Here is a 20,409-nt window from a genome sequence, read left to right as displayed (position 1 = left end):
AAAGTCAAAGTTAATTTAAAGCCTTAAAATATATATTACCGGTCACATTTGAAGTGCTTGTAGGGGAACAAAGCATGAAATATGAGATATTGATCAAAAGAGCTTTCTGATGTCATGAATGAAATAACATTTTTGTCTTTATCCAATGTGTACTATTTTAACATTTTTGCAGACAGTAATTGAGAATTTCTGACTAGCCAATCATATTGTAGTATTTCTGATTCATTTCACTTTGGAGTTGAAATCAGAATTTGCGGTATGCATGTATTTTTATTAAGCAAAAGAAAGTTTTGAATCAAAGAATATTTAAACTCTCTCTCTCTAAGTTTCATTACATTGAAAAGACACTAATCGAAAACTGTTTAAATTTTTATGAAGTTTTACTTTTTATGATAAATTATATATGCCTGCATTCATACCTTTGGCTAACTTAATGTTAATTAGCAGTAAGAAATAAAATGCAGCTTCTCTGATTCTCAAACACTCAAATTTTATTGCTGTGTTTAGTATCCATGTTCTTTGTGTATTGGTAGATGTTTTTGATCTGTTTTTATTTGCTTATTAACTTGCAGGGCTTTGTTAAAGCAGTTGATTTATTATGTTTAAGAAGTTAAATTCTAATTTTGTATAATTTTTGTCTGTTACTTTCATATACATTGTGTTAAAGATTAACTTTTTTGTTGGCTAATCTGTTTTGTGTACGTTAACCTTTTTGATTGTTTTTACATCTCTTTGCAACTATTTATATTCTTTTTTTTATTTAATACTTTCAAAATATTTTCTTTTATAGTTACACGTTGAAAAATTCAATGCAAAATATAGAGTATGTTATGTCAAGCTATGAAATGAAGGAGAAGAGAATTACTTGCATTTGTTTATAGAATTTATACTATGCATTTTTTATGAATTGAACATTTTATGGCTTAGTAAGGTGATTATATTTTTACCTATTTTAAGCCAAAGTTCTATGAATGTTATAAGCTATGTATTTCTTTCTCTTCTTAACTTGAGCCTGTTTATCTTTGTAAGCATTAATTTGTTTTTTATAATTGATATGAGAATCAGTCAGAATAGAGAAGTGATTACTGAATCCCTGAGTAGTTGGTTTGTCAATTAAGATTTTATTATGCTGCTGTGTATAAAGGTTTTTGAGATTTTGTGGTTTGAATGAAATCTATAAACACGGTTATTTTAATGTTACTGTGTTTGATGAATAAGTATTATGGTATGGTTGAAGAGACTTTATATTTTATAGGACGTAGTAAGGAAACGCTTTCGTAATGGTATTGGGAGAAACTTAATCTCAACATATGACATCATTCTTTCAGAGTTTTTATTCTTATATCCCTGTGTGTTTTCTTAAGCAGTGTGAGACTTTATTTTTTGAAATGTCAAGAATAAAATATTTTCTCAGCTTTTTCTATTTCATATTTATGACGTACGAAGTTCTTCTTATTTTTTCTTTTTTTTCTTTTTCAGTATAGAAGCAGGTGATAGTTATAATGCAGTCATTAAATTTTTATTAGATATTTTTTCTTTATTTTTTTTGTCCTTTAAATCTGCTGCTGTGTTTTATATGCTTTCTGAACTTTTGAATTTCCCTAAGATTTAGACTGGTTAAATTCAAAGCAGGTTTGTCGTTGAAATATGGTAGTTTTTCATAGTCGATTTTTTAAATATGAATTTGACTAGTTACTTCATCAATATACATCATAATTTGCTACTAGCTAATTTTAAATGCTTTTTAATAATATATAAGATAAACATTAGACATGTATATTGTAGGTCTTCCTGATACAATGTTTGGTTTTTTTCACACAATGGTGTTAATATTCGTTTGGTACTTATTAGAGAATTTAAAGGTGTTTTTCTTCTTTCCGTGAAGTTTGTGGTTTATACATTGTGACTATCAGTGGATACATTGGACACGTTGAATATAATGGAAGGAGTTTCTTTGATGTATTCAACCAAGTAGTGTATAGTTATGTATTAATGATTGTAGTATGTAGTATTTATGACTTCTGGTTTTAAATTAGCAGCGTTTGTGCTTAATGGAGCTTTCAAAATTTTGTAAGTTCTGAAAAAATAATCTTACTTACTGATTTGTTTATAACGGTATTTTACTACACTGAAACTTGTGTTACTCATTGCTTAAAAATAATAGTTATATTTCTTTTTAATTTTACTTTTATTTCCTATTTCTTATTGTGAAACACAAAAACAAAAATGTCTTAATTTATTTTACCTTAAGAAAGAATGTAAAACATTGCTTTATTAAGTAAACAAAACAATTCTTTTCTGAAATCTGAGCAAATATATGCTAAATTTCATCTAAATTCTGCAAACATCACGTGTGTGTTCAGTTCCCCTCACTCAGCTTTTAAAATGTTCATGATTTTTATATTTATACATGTATTATTTTCTTAGTTAAATGATTAGAAAACGTTTTATGGTGTTTATCCTGGTGTGTAATTAACAAGATGTAATTGAATGTCCTTTGGTATTGAAATGAACGGTGGTGATGTTCAGGATGTGCCCAAGAATAAATCGAATCCTTCACTCGACTTCAATGCAGAAAATGTAAACGGGATTAATATCGATAATACAGCTAATTTTATGCACTGGAATGTAAACCCCAATTCGCTTATTTGCACCTCTACGACGGACGGTGTAATGCTATATCCTCCAATATCAAAGCAGGACATTGATAATGATATCAATCTCAACTCAGTTGCATTTGAGCGGCACCTTTTACATCAAATAATAGCAAACGACGTGCAACAGCCTAGTAAATTGACTTCACAAAACTACGACCCTCGTGATACTGTCGTCAAGAACGCACCTGATGGTGCAGTGCAGATCACATATCGTAAAATGGTCAATACTGCACCGACGAAGAACAGTCAACTTGCATACATCTTGCCCAAACCTGCTTCGACAGGTAGTTACCAGACCACGTTTAGTATTACCCAGACCACTTCAAATATTGCAGCAGCACCTTTTGCGGTTTCAACACACAACGTTTGTCGACATGTAACATCTACTGTGAATTCTTCAGCTGTAAGTTACGTGTCAGCATTTGATCCACTGAAGCAATTTCAAAGTATGCCATCCAATTCTGATAAAATCTCGTGCAATGTATCAAACCCCTCATTTGGTCGAAATCTTACTATAAACCTTCCAAAAATGCAGGGAAGCCCTACACTTGTCAATTCTGTCCCTACTCTTGTCAATTCAGTAAAAGCAGCCAACATAGTTCCCGTTTGTTCTGATGAAAATCAGAATGTCGCTTTTCAACAATTTCCACAAGCAACTACGGTAAATCCAACATTGGATATATCGGCGGTAGATGGGGAATTATTAAACAACTGTTCAAATTTTGAAAAACTTGGTAACTTCGATTTAGACATAGGTTGTTTAAGCGCTGACAACTTTGATGATTTAAATTTCAAACATTTATATCATGATATCACAGCTTTGAATCAGAATGCAATTATAAGTTCCTCTTTACTGACAACGAATTCTTCTGTGTCAAACATGCAGTCAATATTTACAGTGCCATCGAACCAAGAAAAAAATAGTTCCTGCACCTCTTCAGAAAACATAGAAAATACATTTATTTCTCTGTCTCCACAAAATCGCACATCTACTGTTGCATCTCCTATAAACATAGAGACTAAACAAACATTGATAGATATTATTGATGTCTCGCCAGAAATCTCTACAATTTCTGGTGCTAACAAGATCATTTTGATTGGATCTTGGAACGCAAAAGATGCTAGGTATCAATGCAGGTTTGGTGATGTACTTGTCGATGCGGAACTGATTCAAAATGGCGTGCTGCGTTGTTTCAGTCCTGCGCACAAAGCAGGAAAAATCAAGTTGTTAGTTTTGTGTAACGATACGATTGTTTCAAATACAGTGGACTTTGAATTCGTAGATCCAGTGACTGACGAAAAAAGTATTAATCACGATTCTTGGTTGTCGATCAAAAACGAGTCTCTTGTTGAATTGTTAAAGCAGAGAATAACGGCGATCGTTGAAATGTTTGGTTTAGAATGCAAATGTGACTTCAAGGAGATCAACAGTAACGACATTGAAGAAGAGTTTGTAGCAATTTGCAAGCGACTAGTTCACCTTACGATTGACTTTTCTTTCGACTATAACGTGGAAGACACGATGACTGTTTTACATTTAGCCGCTGCTTTAGGCTACGTCAAACTTATTCAACTATTATTGAGCTGGGTGGAATCTAACCCGAACCAGCTGATATCTGTTGAAGCCTGTCCAACACGATACGATCAGTTTAAATTACTCCCCCTCATGTGGTCATCTGCGAAAGGACATTTTAATACAACGTGCGTATTACATCAGTGGGAGGAGGATGCTATTCATGAGTGTGACAATTGTGGATGTACCGCTATTGATCTTGCAAGGGAATGTGGGCACGATTCATTGGTGGCTTATTTGGAACGACTTTTGAGGAAGTCCAGCATGTCCAGGTTGGTGAGACCTACGCTGAGTTTTCTACTTTGTTTTCCTTCGAAACTACAGCAGTGTTGGAAAATTTCGCGATATTTTTTATACAAACAATTGCGAAATTAAATTCCGTGAATTGAAGGGAATTAATTTTCGCGGGAATTGATTCCTTTAAGATAATAAAGCATTTTGAGAACACCGAAATTTTTTTTAAAAAAAATTATGTTTTTTTTAACTAAATATTGATAATTTTTTGTACAATCCGTGAAAATTAATTCCTGCAAATTTCCCTTTTTTTCAAACTGCGAAATTGTTTGACAAAGTATAAAAGTTTAAAAATGTCAATTTTCCTTCTGCCACTCACTTTTTTTAATATGGTATTACAGGTGTTGTATGTTTTAGAACAAACGCAAAGAAAATAACTTTTAGTATAGTTGAAACTTTAAGCAAAAATTCTTCATTAACATTATTCAGTTCGAAGTCACTTTTATTTTATATAGGGAAAACTCTGTCGGTGGCGACATCAGTGGTACGTCACCACAAAATTTCCAACCAACTTCTTTTTCTCAAGGTTGGTGCAACGACATAAGCGAAGGTATGTCTGCTCACTTACACCACACTCTTTTTCCCACAATACTTATATTTTTTTCTTTCGATTAAATGTTTAGTTTAATTGAACTGCCATTATTTTTTTAATGATTTTTAATATTTTAAATGACATGGCAGCTTTTTTGATTGTTTTTGAGTAGGTTTTATTCAAAGCGTGTAATTCTAGGACATTTAACGTAAACGAATCAAATATTTGATTTGGAAATTACGTATATTAAGCCTTAAAAGATTTCAAGCTTAACATGATTGCTAAAATATTTCTAATTTACTAACGCTCTTAAACCTGCACGTTTGTTATAGGAAACCAGGGTCAAAAAATAAGCAATTGCGCCCAGGCTAAACATTTTAAAAGTAAGCTACCAAGTCTTAAACGGTAGTATATTACAACACGTGATCTACAAAACAGTTCTTTAAAGAAGAATATACCTGTATATACAGTGCATTTTTACGCCACGTTTGTCCGCTCGTGCTCAAAGATTACTGAAAAATGGTTTTTCTATTTTCAGGCTCATCCTCTCGTACACTGGGCAAAACTTTGGCTTACATCCAATCAATTATAAGTAATCAAGATGATGAAAGTGATAGCATGTGTTCCGATGGCGAAGAAAGTTTGTTCGAAACATCTCCCTTTACACCTAGGTACCTTAGGTATCTTTCTTAACAAAACATTGAATAGGAGTGGTACCCCGCTGCTGAAAAAGCACATTGATTTCTACAAAACTTTCCCCTTTTATCTTTAATTTTTGCTCTTCATCTTTTCATCGCTTTTCGTTTAGACAACGTTCGTTTACAGAAGAAAACAGACCTGCAACATCAACAGTCACTCTTCATTCTCCACCGTCACCTGGTCAATCGAGTTTTAATCGAGGCACTCGCGAAACCGCTGAATTTTGCGAGTTTTTTTTTAAAGCGAAAAAAATTGAAAAAGACTTTGCCGAACTTACCTTGACAGGTAAATTTCGAGAAATCAAAAACCGTTTAGATTAATAAAATGTATTTAAGGTTTTAACTGATTTTTTTTGTTCTAAGATGCTGAGCAGGAAGAACTGTATCGGGCGGCTAATGTTATTCAAAATGCGTTCAAGTCCTACAAGGTGAGTGCTAATATTTCCAGTATCAGTTTATATCAGCAGTTACAGTAATGATAGGGTACTCCCTTCCATTGTCAGAAAACTGATTCATTTTCCGAACGCACCACAAAAATAACTAGGGCAACTGATTCGACCATTTCCTTAGTGATGTCGCATGTTAGAACAAAAGAGGGTACCCTGGGTACAAAATAACGAAAAGACATAAAGTGATAGATCATGTTATTGGCAACACGAGAGAATTACAGACCGTGAGAGAGACCGCCTATCGAATATTTCATGATATCCCACCCTCACTATTCAATGGACAAAACTTCAGAAATTCATGTTAATTTTAAAAATTATTTTTTTAACTTAATTACTGTACCTGATTGGTTTTAAATGTGTTCTAAGGCGGGAACTTTGTAAACATGTTTCGTTTCTGAAATAGATTCAGTTAAGAAGGCAACAAGTATCAATTGGGCATGTAAAAAAAGCTGCGTCTTTTTTTTTTTTTTTTTTGTACCTCAATTAGTTAATCTCCCTACTTAACGGATGTGTGCTTATTATCCCACGTTTTAATGATATTGTATTCTTGGATAGGAACGTCGAAATCAACGCAACAGTGAATTCTCTGCAGCCGTTCTTATTCAAAGTTACTACAGGCGATACAAGCAGGTACGAGATGTTTGTAAGTTGTTGTGGTGTATTTATGTTGCCGTAGTTTTTAATGTAGTTTTGGACGATGTAACCGTAGTTTTTTAATGTAGTAGCGATGTTACCGTAGTTTTTATTGTAGTGTTGGGGTGTTACCGTAGTTTTTATTGTAGTGTTGGCGATGTTACCGTAGGTTTTAATGTAGTTGTGGACGATGTTACCGTAGTTTTTATTGTAGTGTTGGGATGTTACCGTAGTTTTTATTGTAGTGTTGGAGATGTTACCGTAATTTTTAATGTAGTTGTGGACGATGGTACCGTAGTTTTTTAATGAAGTTTTCGGCGATGTTACCATAAATTCTCGTAATCATGTTTTTATAGTATGCGGCTTTTAAGAAGATGCAGAAAGGTGCTGTGCTCATCCAGAACCAATATCGTGCTCACAGAGAAAAAGCCAAAAAAAAATGCCAAGCTGCCAGTGTTATTCAAAATTATTATCGACAATATCGAGAGCGAAAACATAGTTTCGACAGAAGGGAAAGCTATCAGCAAAAGAATCGACAGCAACAAGCTGATGAGCGAAAATTGAAAAGATTTTTACAACACACTACGAACAGGTTTGCTTAGACTTTCATTCAATTATTTGTCCAAACGAAGAGCGCTTTGTTTTTATTTAGGGTTTGTAATGCAACTTTTTTATTCAGGTTAAGTCGGAAAACATCAAATGATTTTCTGACGAATACAGAATTCGACATCATGGAATGCGAAAGCTGATATACAGTGCCGTAAAACTATCGTAAGTGCTCGATTTAGCGCCTAATTTCGAACAAGCGTCTTGGGTGGTTAATTGGAGAGAGTATTGATGCGAACGGGATGCTTTTTATCTTTTTTTAAAAAAAACGGAGAAAAAACTAAATTGCGAAGTTGTTGTCTTCTCTCAGAACTAAGTAAACTTTTTATATAGCAAAAAAATGGTATTGTATTTTAAAGCAGCAGATTCTTACGATTTGGTGTCCCCTTCTAAATGTAATGTTTTGTAACCACCCGGGTGCTAAATCGAGCCTGTACGGTATGTTACAAAGTTGGTTACCCTGTATTCCTTGTTTAGCATATGAATATTTGTTGAGTTTGACAAATTTTTAATGTGCCTTGTTTTCTGTTAGGTCATAGGAGGGTAAACAATAAGAAATGATTTTAGATCACATTGCTTGATGTTGGTTGATAGTCAGTTCATTATGTTCTGAATTCACTGACAGACGCGCAATGATTTTCTTCTAAAACAATGAATTTTTCAAATCTGAAATAAAAACATACTTTAGATTAAGTGTTATTTTACTTTTTTTTCATAATTATTTATGTCATTCTCTTCTTCGGAGTTGTATTTATGCTTCAACGATACACAAATTATTCATGTATGAACGAAAAGTATGTATATATGTGCATAAATCAACATAACTTATCATAATTTCTGTATCATACGGTCATTGAAAATAATGAGAAACAATCGACGTTTCATGTTTATCCACTTTGTGTCTTGATGGCCCATATTTGTATGCTCGGTGTAAAATAGGATACAGGGTGGCTACTACTCATGGAAACTCCCTAAAATGGAACGTACTCCTTGAAAATGCTACTGGAAAGTTGTGAAATGGGAAAAGCTCCTACACTTTGCAAAAATGGGGAAAAAATCCTGGAATTTGGAAAAATAGGAAAAACTCCTAGAATTTGCAAAAAGGAAAAAATCCTGGAATTTGGAAAAATAGAAAAAACTCCTTGAATTTGGAAAATAAGAAAAACTCGTTGAAATTTGCTAAAATGGGAAAACTCCTTAAAAAAATTTTTTCTGAATATATTTATTATTTAGGTTTGGGTTTTTTTATTCGTGAGCTTATTGCATCCGTTCAGGTTTTTTGCTAAACAAAATTTTTGTTGAACGAAATTACCCATGGAATAGGTTAAATAAATTCTGGAATTTTCTTTTGTAAAATGAGGGCAAACCTGTTTAGTATCCGTCAAAAATAAGTTTTTATTAAACTAGAAGTTGTTCAATTGTGTGTTTATATCTTACCAGTCGTTAGCCGGTGGAAATATCCACGGGGTCGACCGTCCTATAAATTAACCCGTTGCAGCAAAGTGGACAGAAATATATCGCATTTGGTATTGGTGCGCATTTTAAAAATTTCGTGTTTCCGTTACTGGACACGGCTTTCGCGGACACAGACAGACAGACGACGGCTATTATTAAAGAGATTATTTGCAAGCACATATTTGTTGGAAAGCCCCTATAAGAATGGTCACAATGCAAGTCGTTCCTTTAAGAAGAAATTGTGACTAAACTTTTGATGATAAATCTTGTGATGTTAAATGGTGCAGTGGATGGAGGTTGCAATGGGGTAACAAAAATTAGTGGTTGGACTACTTGCATGTTATGTTTTAGCTTACTTCATCCAGGGAAACACCAACAATTCCCCAACCCGAATTTTCCAGCCGTTTTAACCCTATTCGGTCCGGGGGTTTTCGAACATACTATGACCGGGAAGCGGATTCCGCCCCCCTCAATAACTTTTCATAGGATTGTTCAAATTGAATCAAACTTGGCACACTTATAGTACGTCATGAAAGGAACAAAATGGCGGCAATAAATATTTGTTTGCGTCAGCACATTTTCTGTGACGTCATCAGAAGCTTGAAAATTGTTAAAAATACCACTATCTGCTTAAAATATAATTACTTTTGTTCTAGAGCGAATTTTTTACATTCTGTTTGAAGTTTCTGAAAGCTAAATAAAATTTTTTTAACATATCTTCCGGTTTTTACATGGATCAAATAAAAAATTGCCAAAAATTGCCCGGAAATCCGTTTTTTTCCGATTTTCGGGTAAAATCCGACAAAATCGGGAAATCGGATTAGTCACGTGTCAAAATTATTCAAAATGATTCTTCTTGTTGAAACAAAGTTGTGTTGCAAGTTTCAAGTTCTAAGGATAATCCTAACAGGAGTTATTATATTTTCCCCATTATAAGGATTTCATAGAGATTTTAGGGGTAGTTTCGAGTAATGGCCAATATCAAAGCCTCTGAAAGGTGTCTAATAGATAAATGTTGAAACTCAGTAAGTATCATAGCCATATAAGAAAGCAATCAGGAGTTATTAAAAAAAACCGTCAGGGGGCCCGGACCGAATAGGGTTAAGTTGTCAGTGAGTTTCAATTCTCCACTCTCGTGCAATACGAATGTGTGATTAAACCGGATAGTTTTTCTTGTTTTAGTATTTTTTTCGGCATACGAACTTTGTTTAGCAAGTGACAAAATTAAGGGTCGAGTGCGTTTAGGATTTTTGAAAAGTATTTTAACTTAGAAGTGTAGACACGGCACTTAATTGTAATCGCTAATTTTGTATATTTGTACCAACATTTTCTCACAAAGACTAAAATTTGATTCAGGTAAGTGGTAAAGTTTTACTTTGAGGAAAGTTTTTTTTGGCGGAACTGTTTTTTTGTGTGCAATCTGGAGACCTAAAGTAAAAGATTTTGGCGAACAAATTGCATTGTTGCGATTAAAGCTCCCAAAACTGCTGACACAATAACAGAAAAAGTCGTTATTGTTTCAGTATGGTTTATAAAATAGTTTTGTGATTTAATCTTTTTAAAAAAAAAAAAATGCCGGACCACATTTTTGCGACTAATCAACTTTTGTAAACTGCATAAAAGATTTGCACTAAAAATATAAGCCAATTTAAGAGGAACTTTTTAGTTTAATTTAAACCCAAAACAGTACCACGTGACAAAAAATCAGCTTCATAACTTTGTTTTGCGATTTCTGCAAAAGCCACTCGACATTATTTTTTGATTCGAAAATAGTCAAAAAAGAACCAAATTAACATTTATTTATATTATTATTCCGAATATTTATGCAGGATAAAGCCACTTCAGTGTTGGAAATACTGTTAACAATGTGGGTCTTGTGTTCTGAATAGGTATACATTAAGTATACACAGGCTGCCTACCCAATTTGCCTCGCATGGCATGGATTGACGCGTAGCTGTGGTAAAGATACATGCCCGCGGTGTGGAATGTGATTACGAAGCGAATACAACCACAAGGCCACGCACCACAATGATGGAAATGTTTGCGAAAAGGTTCTGTGGAAACAGAGGGAAAAGAAGACGCAATAGTTGTTAGGTTAAATTAGTATATGTAAAAAATGTGAATTTTGAATAAAAAAATAGAGAAGAAAAGGACCAATTTTCGCGAGTTAGCATTTTAATTGATTTCGCGCGTATTAATTTTCCCGAATCGACAGCTTTGTTAATTTTTTTGCGGGATGCCAGGAGCATCAAACGGGTGCAATTCCACTGTGCAATGCATCGCGGAAGCTTAAAGAATATTACAAAAAGGAGAGTTTTCCAGGTTTTTCCTGAGTCGTGGTATACAGTTGACTCTCTCTATCTCGAACTCGCAAGGGACCAGAAAATTTGTTCGAGATAGAGAAAGTTCGAGATAGTGAAAAATTGACAAAAATTGGATTTTTTCGTAAAAAACGTATTTTTAACCTTCAGTGTATCGGGAGTTGATAGAGGTCAATGAGAGATGTTAAAATGTTAATATTCAATGCACAAGACTTCTTTTAAAATAAATACATAAAATAAATTTACAGCTTCATTTAAAGAAATCGGTTATGTCTTTTTGTTTAAGTGATGCCACTCTGTCTTCATTATACATTTTTTCGAATTTGGAGATAAGCATTTGCATTTCATTGCCTTTTTCGCAACACATTGCTAGATCTTTCAAAAGATCAATACTACACTCGACTTTTGATCTTGATGGTTTTTCGACAACTATATCAAATGAATCATCCTCCATGTCACTGCCATCGTCTTCAGCTTCGTCCTCCTGAGATTTCCGAAATTCATCAATGATATCCTCATTAGAGATTTGAGGGGCGGTTGCGATAACCTCATCATCCAAGGTCATAAGATCATTAGCACTGAGATCATTTCGTACCAATGATGGATCAGCCTCTCTTAAATCATCCAAACTTTCTTGAAGATCTTTAAATGGGTCATCCGAATCAGCAATAGCATCCTGTTGTCCTGTAGAAGAGATTCCAGATTTCTTAAAACAATTGATGATGGTTTGTTTAGTTACAGCCTCCCAAGAATCAGCCAGTATCTTCATTCCGCTTAAAATTGAAATCTTTGGCAAAGGTTTGTTGTTCTCCAAAGCACTGCACAGCAAACGTACAACTCTCCTTCGGTAATACGCTTTTAGACTTCGTATAACACCTTGGTCCATCAGTTGCAACACAGACGTTGTGTTAGGGGGCAAAAAAACGAGATGAATGTTTGTTAAGTTCGAGATCGATGGGTGTGCTGGACAGTTGTCGATTATAAGAACGATTTTTCTCCCGTCTACACAAAACTTTTGGTCCAGTTTCCGGACCCAGTTTTCAAATATTTCACTATCCATCCAACTTTTCTTTTGTGATGTGTATTGGCAAGGGAGATGTTTGATGTTATTAAAGCAGCGAGGTTTTTTTGATTTGCCAATGACGAACATTGGCAACTTTCCTCCAGTAGCACTTGCTGCGGCCATTCCAGTGAATCTCAACTTGCTCTTCTTCCCCCCAGAACACTTTTCTCCTTTGAGGTGGTATGTTTTCTCGGGAAGACATTGGTAAAACAAACCAAATTCGTCTGCGTTGAAAGTGTCCTCCAATTTGTAATTCGACAGAATGGTTGGGAGCGTGGTTTCGTTCCAGGAGCTTGTCATTTGATTTGTAACTGACTTACATTCACCACCGATAACTTTCAAGGAAATGCTGTGCCTGAAAAAGTAAATAAATAAAAATGTTTCGTGTAAAGCAGCCCTTAATATTAATCGAACATAACACAATCGAACATAAATTTTAAGATTGGTTCGATTCGATTCTTATCTGTTTACAAATTATATTGTTGAACACGTGGAGTGTAGTAGAATCTGTAATGAACAATATGGCTATAAATTTACTGGGACAAGAAATTGAATTAACTGAAAATATGCCACTCGTCGTTTTGTCTTCCACTGACATTACATCTTACATAAAAGGGTACCATGTTTACAAAAGTTTATGGACACCAGTCCAACAAGAAAAACTACAAGGAAAAATGGAACCTCACAACCCTGTCGACAAATACGCTGTAGCCGTTAAAAAAGATGGGAAACTAGTCGGACATTTGCCGTTAGGAGAAAATGGAAAGTTTGCTAAAACCATATTTTATTTTCTCCGTGCTGATCAATTTGGGAGATGTGATATAAATGTTACTGGAAAGGCAGTTAATCTTGGAGATGGTGATGGAATGCAGGTCCCCTGTGTTCTAAGCTTATCCGGGCAAAAGTCAATGGTAGAGATTTTGAAAAAACAGAAGCTGTAATTTTAGTGTTTGATATGTAATCACGTTGTTTTTATACACGAAATGAAAATTATAACTATGTTATTTACCTTTTTTTCCATTTGTCCAGCCAACCATCGGAAGCCTTGAAACTTGAACAATCAAAGTTTTTAGCAAAACTGAGTGCCTTTTCTTTTATCAAATTGCCATCGATCGGAATGTTTTGGCTTCTTTGAACAGTAAACCATTTGAAAACAGCCTTGTCTATCTGCTCATAATCACAGCCTCGAACCTTTTTCGAACCAGACGCGGTTTTTTGTTCTTCCAAGCTTTGTAGGATCTTATGTTTTTTTTTCATCCAAGTTGAAATTGTATTTTTGGGGATCCCATATTTTTCTGCTGCCTCCTTGTTTGACATTCCTTTCTCGATTTCCCGAATTATTTGACATTTTTGAATTAAAGAAACGTTATTGAGTTTTCTTTTTAAAGCCGACATCTTCACCTCAAGAAGGTTTCTGGTTCAAAACACTGTAAACAATGTTTTGTGAGTGACTTTAGAATTCGAACGTCAAACATTTTGGTTCGAAAATGGAACATTTTAATTCGATTTTTAGTGTAAATAGGTTCTTAAATCCGGAAAAGTTCGAGATAGAGAGAGAAACAGTCAGACGGGACCGAGATTTTGGTTCGAGATAGAGAGGTATTCGAGATAGAGAGGTTCGAGATAAAGAGAGGAAATAGCTTAGAGCCTACACAAATGTCCAAGGGACCGAGACTTTGGTTCGAGATAGAGAGATGTTCGAGATAGAGGGTAGTCGAGATAGAGAGAGTCAACTGTAGTCGGTTAATTAAACACAAAACTGTAATTTAAATATTCATTTTAAAAAATATATACAGCGTGGTATGCAGCGTTTATGAAAATAAGTTAGAAAATTACAAAGACGATATATGTACGAAATTTTTTTCTCGCTAATAGCCAGCCGCTAAATAAATTTTCAAATATTTTTCTTCTTATTCCTACGAATAATTTTTGATACGAGTTTCCACCCCCGTACTAGGCCTCTCAAAACAACAGCGCTACTAATAACTTCCTTTTTAGGTTTTATAAATTTTTTTAAACCTCTTAAAGCAATCCCCCCTATTCTATTAGAAACAGTACTTTAAAAAAATTTATAAACGTAAAACATAAAAATAAATTACAGAAATTCAACAATATCAATATCAATGCATGTAAGGGGTGAATTTTTTCGAGCAACTTTTTACCTTAGGGGAAGAAAAGTTTGCCCAAGAAAAGATTGCAAAATTAAAGGTTGCGGATTCATGGTAAATTGGGGATTTAGAGATTGTTAATGTGATATTGTGTCAAGAAATTGCGAAATTTAAAATTGCGAATGAAAGCAATGATCCATGAACTTTTCCACGAAATCACTTGTAAATCTTTTTGGTTATTACGTTTCATTCCTTTAAAAATTTCTTTTGATGCAAATAATTGAGCAAAACAACGACAGAAACAACTCGTCTTTTTCATGGAAATCGACAAAATTTGATTGTAAAAGATTAAAAATTGCGTAATTTTTCTAGGGATTGCGGAAGAAAAGATTGCAAATTGCTACTCCTCGCTAGAAATTCCGGAAGAAAAGAATGCGAATTTTGGCCAAATTCGCTTTTGGCCAAATTCGCAATCCCGCAATCTTGTTCGTGCGCAATAATTTCTTCCCTCAAGGTAGTCTTTAAAAATCCCTTACGATGCAGTAAACATGTGCTTTTATTTTGAAGTCGATCGCAGAAAGACAAATATTCATAAAAATTACCGTTTATCATTGCTACACTCCCTAAAATAACATCATCATGACATGTACTGATGTTTAAGGACATGTCTTAGCAACTTTCCAGACGAAGAACGAGGAAGACTGTTTACGAATTTTACTCCTCCACGGAGCTTTTTATGGGGTGATACAATCCCGTCCACAAAACTTTGTACGTCTGCTTCAGTAAGAGTTGAATTTTCCTGCTTCACCACGTATGCTATAGGTACTTCACCGCAGAGCTCATTTGGAACACCGATCACACAGCTATCTTTGATTTCTTCATGGCTAGTTAGTACGTCCTCGAGTTCAACTGGTTCAATCTAAACGAGAGCTAGATTGCGAATTTTGATACACATGCAGTTTTTTCAGCTTCCTTCTATGCATAGTTTTACACATAAATGTTTTAAGCAAGAGAAAAAATCCAAAATATGCAAAACTGAAAACATAATCTTGTGCAGGTATGGACACTTCTCTTACTTTTATGGATATAACTTAAAATTATGCAAGCTTAACTCTTGTAATACTACAAATTAAACCAACGCTATTTCGTTTTCCTTCATCGCTAAATTAAATACACATCAACAAATCATTTGATTTCATTGTTAAATTAAACCTGCGCCAATATTTATTTGTTTGAAGAAGGTATGCGGTGTAGTGAGATAAAAAAAAAATAATTTACTCACAAAAACATTTTCGTATTTTATCAGTTCATTTAAACGATCAACAACAAACAGTCTTCCTTCCCCATCATGGTATCCCCAATCACCAGTTCTTAACCATCTATCTTGACTCAAACATGCTTTTGTTTTCTCTTCATCCTTGTGATAACCTAGAAGATGAAAAACAAATAAACAAACGAACGAACGAACGAACGAACGAACGAACGAACGAACGAACGAACGAACGAACGAACGAACGAACGAACGAACGAACGAACGAACGGATGTCAACTAAATAAGTTAACAAATCATGTCCAGAAATCATAAAAAACAGAGACAGACCTTTCATAACGGTGGGTCCTTTCAGACAAACTTCGCCCTTTTCAAATGCTGGTAAAGCCTTACCAGTATTAATACAAGATATCTAAAAATATAACAAGTAAAAAGTTACAAATCAATAAAAACTGATATTCATAATATGTTTCTACGACAGAGATTGCGCTGTCGAGGGTGGCAGAAACAGACGCAAGGGAAACAACGAAGAAAAAAAATACAGAATTCTTTTCGAATTACCTCAACTCTTGACATCCACATAAACCAAAATACTGGTTAGTTTACTTTTTAGTAGTAACAAATTTCAGCTTTAGAGAAAACAAAAACAAAATGGCGTAAGTGATTTTGGGGATTTTGGTCAAAAAATTGAAATGGCGAATAAAAAACATATACTGCTACAACAAAACAAGTGGAAATGCAACGACATTATGAGAAAAGAAAAAAATCTTATTTGCTTCAATGTCAAGAAAGAAAAAAATCGGCATTTTAAAATAATGTGTGGATAATGAAGTTTCAGATAATCAAGGTAGTCTGCACAAAAATGTAAACATATAAAAGCAAATGGAAACATTTTATTTTAATGAATATTTTGTCATACAAAAACAACAAATATTACTATTATTTCGAGTACCAATACAAATCTATTTCATCCAAATATGTTACGTTCAAATTGCTTATTCATAGTCGTTTGGCTAAAGATTACAGAGGTTAATTCATAATCTAAGGGTCGGTGGCTCCGTAAAAAGTAGGGGCATTCTTATCAAGTGCCAGTACCAGACTGATGTGCATTTAAGTCCATACCCTCGGAACACAGAATCCGCAGCGATAAAAGTATCTTCCTACATTGAATTGTCTATTCTGTATAAAAAATTGTAAAATAATAATAATAATAACAGTAGAAAATCAGCGATACCTTCCATTGAGTATTACACATAACTTTTCCTGCTGCACCAGGTCGATGTGATGAAGGATCTTCAGCCTGGATATGTGTTATAAGTGCCTCAGTTAGCCCGAAACCTAAGCGATAAAGTGTCCTTAATACAACTATCACGAATTACATGTTTTTTAAAATTTTAGAACTTTGATGTTTTGACTTTAGGATCATATTCATATCATTGAATTGGTGTGTGTATAAATTTTTAACTTAATCCGACATGTGAAAATGCTGTTTTGGTGGTATTAATGTTACAGTCAAAATCTCCTAAACTTTCTACTTGTACTAATAAGCCTCGGTTTCAAACAGAGTTCAATTAAGACGAAGTTAAAAAGACTGTTGTAAGAAGTTGTTTTTTTGCTGTATGAATCTGGAGATTTGACAGTCTATCAAGTTTCAGGTGAGGATTTCAAAAATCACGTTCATTTAGTTAGAAAAAGTTTAGAAATAGCAGCGGTACATCAAAAAAAAAAAATAAATAAATAAAAAATTTGGAAAAGGTGTATTGCATGAAAATTTTGCGGTTGTTTTAATTTTTGACAGAACTAAAGTTTTGTGGCATTTTAATTTCGCGGTCGAGCAAACATGCATAATTTCGCATGCCGCAAAATATTCATGCAATAAGCAGTTCCTAAAACTTGCCTTGCTGAAGAATGACGTTTGGGAATTTCTTTGAAAAATCATTGATTACATTTTCATATACAGGAGCAGCTCCAATCATAATATTCTGTAGGGAAGATAAGTCATAACTCTGAACCATTGGATGGTTCAACAAAAACAAGGCCAAGGGTGGCACAATGGGAAGTTTTTGGATCTATAAACAAAAAGAACTTTTGATATCTGAAACTAAAAAGCATGCCTTATGCCACAAAATACAGTAGTTGATTCATCCTTTATTGGACAAGGTTGCTATATGGCATCTGTGAGGGTTTTTGAAGTAGACAATCAAACGAAAGAGGAGTAACAACATTCCAATTGGGAGTACTTATTGTTTGCAATTAAGCTAGTTCAGTTGATAATGTCAACTCAAATTGTGTCCTGGTTTACACTTTCTTTATTTCATAAGAAAACAGTTTTTTTGCCTGAACTTTCTTCGAAATTTTACTTAATTTTTTTATTAAAATGTATTTCTATATTTTATTTGTTTTTTGTGTTCATAAAAAACTACGATTTATTTAAGGTATCTTTTATTTTTATTGAAGAAAAAAGGCTTGTTATTATTGGGATAAAACTTTGTTAGGATGTTTATATTTGACTGAAAAAAAGAAACTAAGATTTGTGTCCTAAAATGGAATCTTAACACGCTAAGGCTGAAGATTTTGTTAAAATTTTCTTAAGATTTTTAGGTTTTGGAGGCTCAATACCAATATTGGTTTGACAAAATGTGAAACTTCCTTTGGCACCGTTAAAAATACAATTTAAACAGATAGAATCTAATATAGATTAAAAGCAATGAAAAACAAGAAGCAAAAAAAGAAACATGACTTACTGTGTATTGTTCTATTGCCGATAAAAACGTCTCTGGAGTAAACGAAGGCAGCGTATGGATGGTATACCCTCCACATAAATGAGTGAACATCACATACTGAAGAGCATAAACATGAAACATTGGTAGCACACACAAGATATCAGTTTGAAATTTATACGTTTTATCATCAAGTACTTGCAACACATTAGCTACCATACTACGGTGACTTATTAAAACTCCTTTAGGGACGCCTGTGGAACCACTTGAGTAGAGCATTGCAGCAATATCATTGGCTGGATCAATGTAAACGTTGTTTCTTTGATTTCTATATTCTCGATTTTCTAAAATGTCTGATAAACACAGGACCCCACTATCACTGCAAGATGCATCGTCCATCAACACAAGATAATTCACATCTGTACTTTCAACAGCTTTTCTGGCTGAATTAAGCAAGCTTTTATTTGTAAACAAAACTTTACTTTCGGAATACTTAAGTTGAGTATTTAATTCATTTTCAGTGGCATAAGGATTTGCTGTTGTGAATACCATACCACTCGCTTGTGTTCCCAGCATTACTGCGGGATAGTTGATGCAGTTTGGAACGTGAATTGTAACATGGTCAGTTCGCTGGTAGCCTTTTTCTTGAAAGAATGATGAGACCTGTTTAGATCTCTTGGTAAGCTCTCTAAATGTCATCTGGTCACCAGAAATACAATCAACCTTAAATATATTGTAATGTATCAAAAAATGTTTAAAAGATTTAAGGTATTAAACCAAGGGTTAGCAAGCATTTATTAAAAGATTTAGCGAAAGTTCTTAACATTTGTGGGAGCAAAATCTTGTTGGATCTTAGTATACTCTTACAAGCCTTAATTTTAGTCTAACTCCAAAAGTTGCTTAGGTTGGAGGTTGCTGAACAAGTTGCTTACATTTTGACTGAATTTTAAAGCTACACTTCGCAACTGAGTTGCTTGCAAAAAATATGTAGGAAAGAACAAATATAAAGAATACCATGGCGACTCTGTCAGCATATCCTTCTGTTCTCCTCAAGAAAAACGTGAAGAGATCTTCTTTTGGGATTTCCACATGCTTTTCAGGTTTTATAATATTGTTTTGATTGTGTATTTTGCAACAAAAAGGTGAAAAGAATCTTCCATGATTTGATAGCAGTTTTCGGCAATGTATCCACTCTTTTACCTGATGGCATACATGTGATTTATACATCTTTTCATAAAAATAAAATTCTGCATAAAATTTTATGTAAAATTTCAAAATCATAGTTCACATCTGGATATTGACCCCAATTTCCATAAGGACTTATTTCCCAAAGATTAATTTTTGCGGATCAATCAAATCGAGATATTTCTTGAAGATTAGTTGTCAATGAATCTTTTTTTTGCAAAAAAAATCAACTTAAGGTGATTCAGATCCAACATCACCTTCTTTACAAAAACAACAAGCTTTGAGACGTACATATAACTGCTTAACTGACTTTGCAACTAAAAGGTACGATGAATATTTGTCACTTTTTATGTGCACATGGTCAGCATATAAAATTGACATTTTAACAAAACAAGTTTAAGCACTTGTTGCCATCAAATTTTAGGCTATTAATTTTCTCAATATGTCAATGCACTGTATGTATATAAACTGTGTCACTTAAAATATTCCACATCTTCACAAACAGAAAACCTTTCCATACCATAATAATGATTCAACGACAGGGTATAACACAGGTGGATATTGACTGAAAAAAGGCATTAAAAATCATTTAAAACCAGTTCGTAATTCCTGTTACCTGTGCCTTTTATGATTATGAAGAAGAGAAATTTCAACATGCTTCATTCACAAAAAACATATCACAGGATTATTAATTACATATGAATTGCATCATTTTCTAATTAATGATGTTCTAAAATGGTGAAGTTGTAGTGCAAACTATTGAATATTTTTCTGTGAGTTTCAGTTATAAAGGATAATTTTAATTGGCCCTTATGTCAAAAAATAGGGGACATTATAATATAATA

The 20,409-nt window shown here is 33.8% G+C and overlaps 2 protein-coding genes across 2 annotated transcripts; one reads left to right on the top strand and one right to left on the bottom strand.

Moving 5' to 3' along the window:
- Window positions 1-758: 758 nt before the first annotated feature.
- LOC130641239 (calmodulin-binding transcription activator 1-like) lies at window positions 759-8,324 on the top strand. Its single transcript, XM_057447958.1, has 9 exons — window positions 759-931; window positions 2,428-4,502; window positions 4,980-5,074; window positions 5,595-5,727; window positions 5,865-6,040; window positions 6,118-6,182; window positions 6,759-6,833; window positions 7,193-7,428; window positions 7,516-8,324. The coding sequence occupies exons 2-9, from the start codon at window positions 2,491-2,493 to the stop codon at window positions 7,583-7,585; spliced, it is 2,862 nt and encodes a 953-aa protein (XP_057303941.1). The 5' UTR covers window positions 759-931; window positions 2,428-2,490; the 3' UTR covers window positions 7,586-8,324.
- Window positions 8,325-14,041: 5,717 nt separating this feature from the next.
- LOC130641237 (uncharacterized) lies at window positions 14,042-20,379 on the bottom strand. Its single transcript, XM_057447956.1, has 7 exons — window positions 19,394-20,379; window positions 18,404-19,102; window positions 17,557-17,728; window positions 16,894-16,997; window positions 15,990-16,071; window positions 15,672-15,817; window positions 14,042-15,308 (listed from the first exon to the last, which is right to left on the bottom strand). The coding sequence occupies exons 1-7, from the start codon at window positions 19,658-19,660 to the stop codon at window positions 15,027-15,029; spliced, it is 1,752 nt and encodes a 583-aa protein (XP_057303939.1). The 5' UTR covers window positions 19,661-20,379; the 3' UTR covers window positions 14,042-15,026.
- Between the last annotated feature and the right edge of the window lie 30 nt (window positions 20,380-20,409).

Source organism: Hydractinia symbiolongicarpus, chromosome 4, assembly GCF_029227915.1.
Source record: "Hydractinia symbiolongicarpus strain clone_291-10 chromosome 4, HSymV2.1, whole genome shotgun sequence".
In the NCBI taxonomy this organism is placed as follows: domain Eukaryota; kingdom Metazoa; phylum Cnidaria; class Hydrozoa; order Anthoathecata; family Hydractiniidae; genus Hydractinia; species Hydractinia symbiolongicarpus.
This window is presented reverse-complemented; position numbering and strand designations above follow the sequence as displayed.

What these genes read in the sequence shown, in the direction of transcription:
- LOC130641237 (XM_057447956.1), bottom strand. Translation starts at nt 19,660, where the DNA reads ATGATTTTGAAATTTTACATAAAATTTTATGCAGAATTTTATTTTTAT. An exon ending in ATGCTGACAGAGTCGCCATG is followed by an intron (nt 19,103 to 19,393) that starts GTATTCTTTATA and finishes AATATATTTAAG; the next exon opens with GTTGATTGTATTTCTGGTGA. An exon ending in TGTGTAATACTCAATGGAAG is followed by an intron (nt 16,072 to 16,893) that starts GTATCGCTGATT and finishes TTATATTTTTAG; the next exon opens with ATATCTTGTATTAATACTGG.
- LOC130641239 (XM_057447958.1), top strand. Translation starts at nt 2,491, where the DNA reads ATGTCCTTTGGTATTGAAATGAACGGTGGTGATGTTCAGGATGTGCCC. An exon ending in GTGCAACGACATAAGCGAAG is followed by an intron (nt 5,075 to 5,594) that starts GTATGTCTGCTC and finishes TTCTATTTTCAG; the next exon opens with GCTCATCCTCTCGTACACTG. An exon ending in TTACAACACACTACGAACAG is followed by an intron (nt 7,429 to 7,515) that starts GTTTGCTTAGAC and finishes TTTTTTATTCAG; the next exon opens with GTTAAGTCGGAAAACATCAA.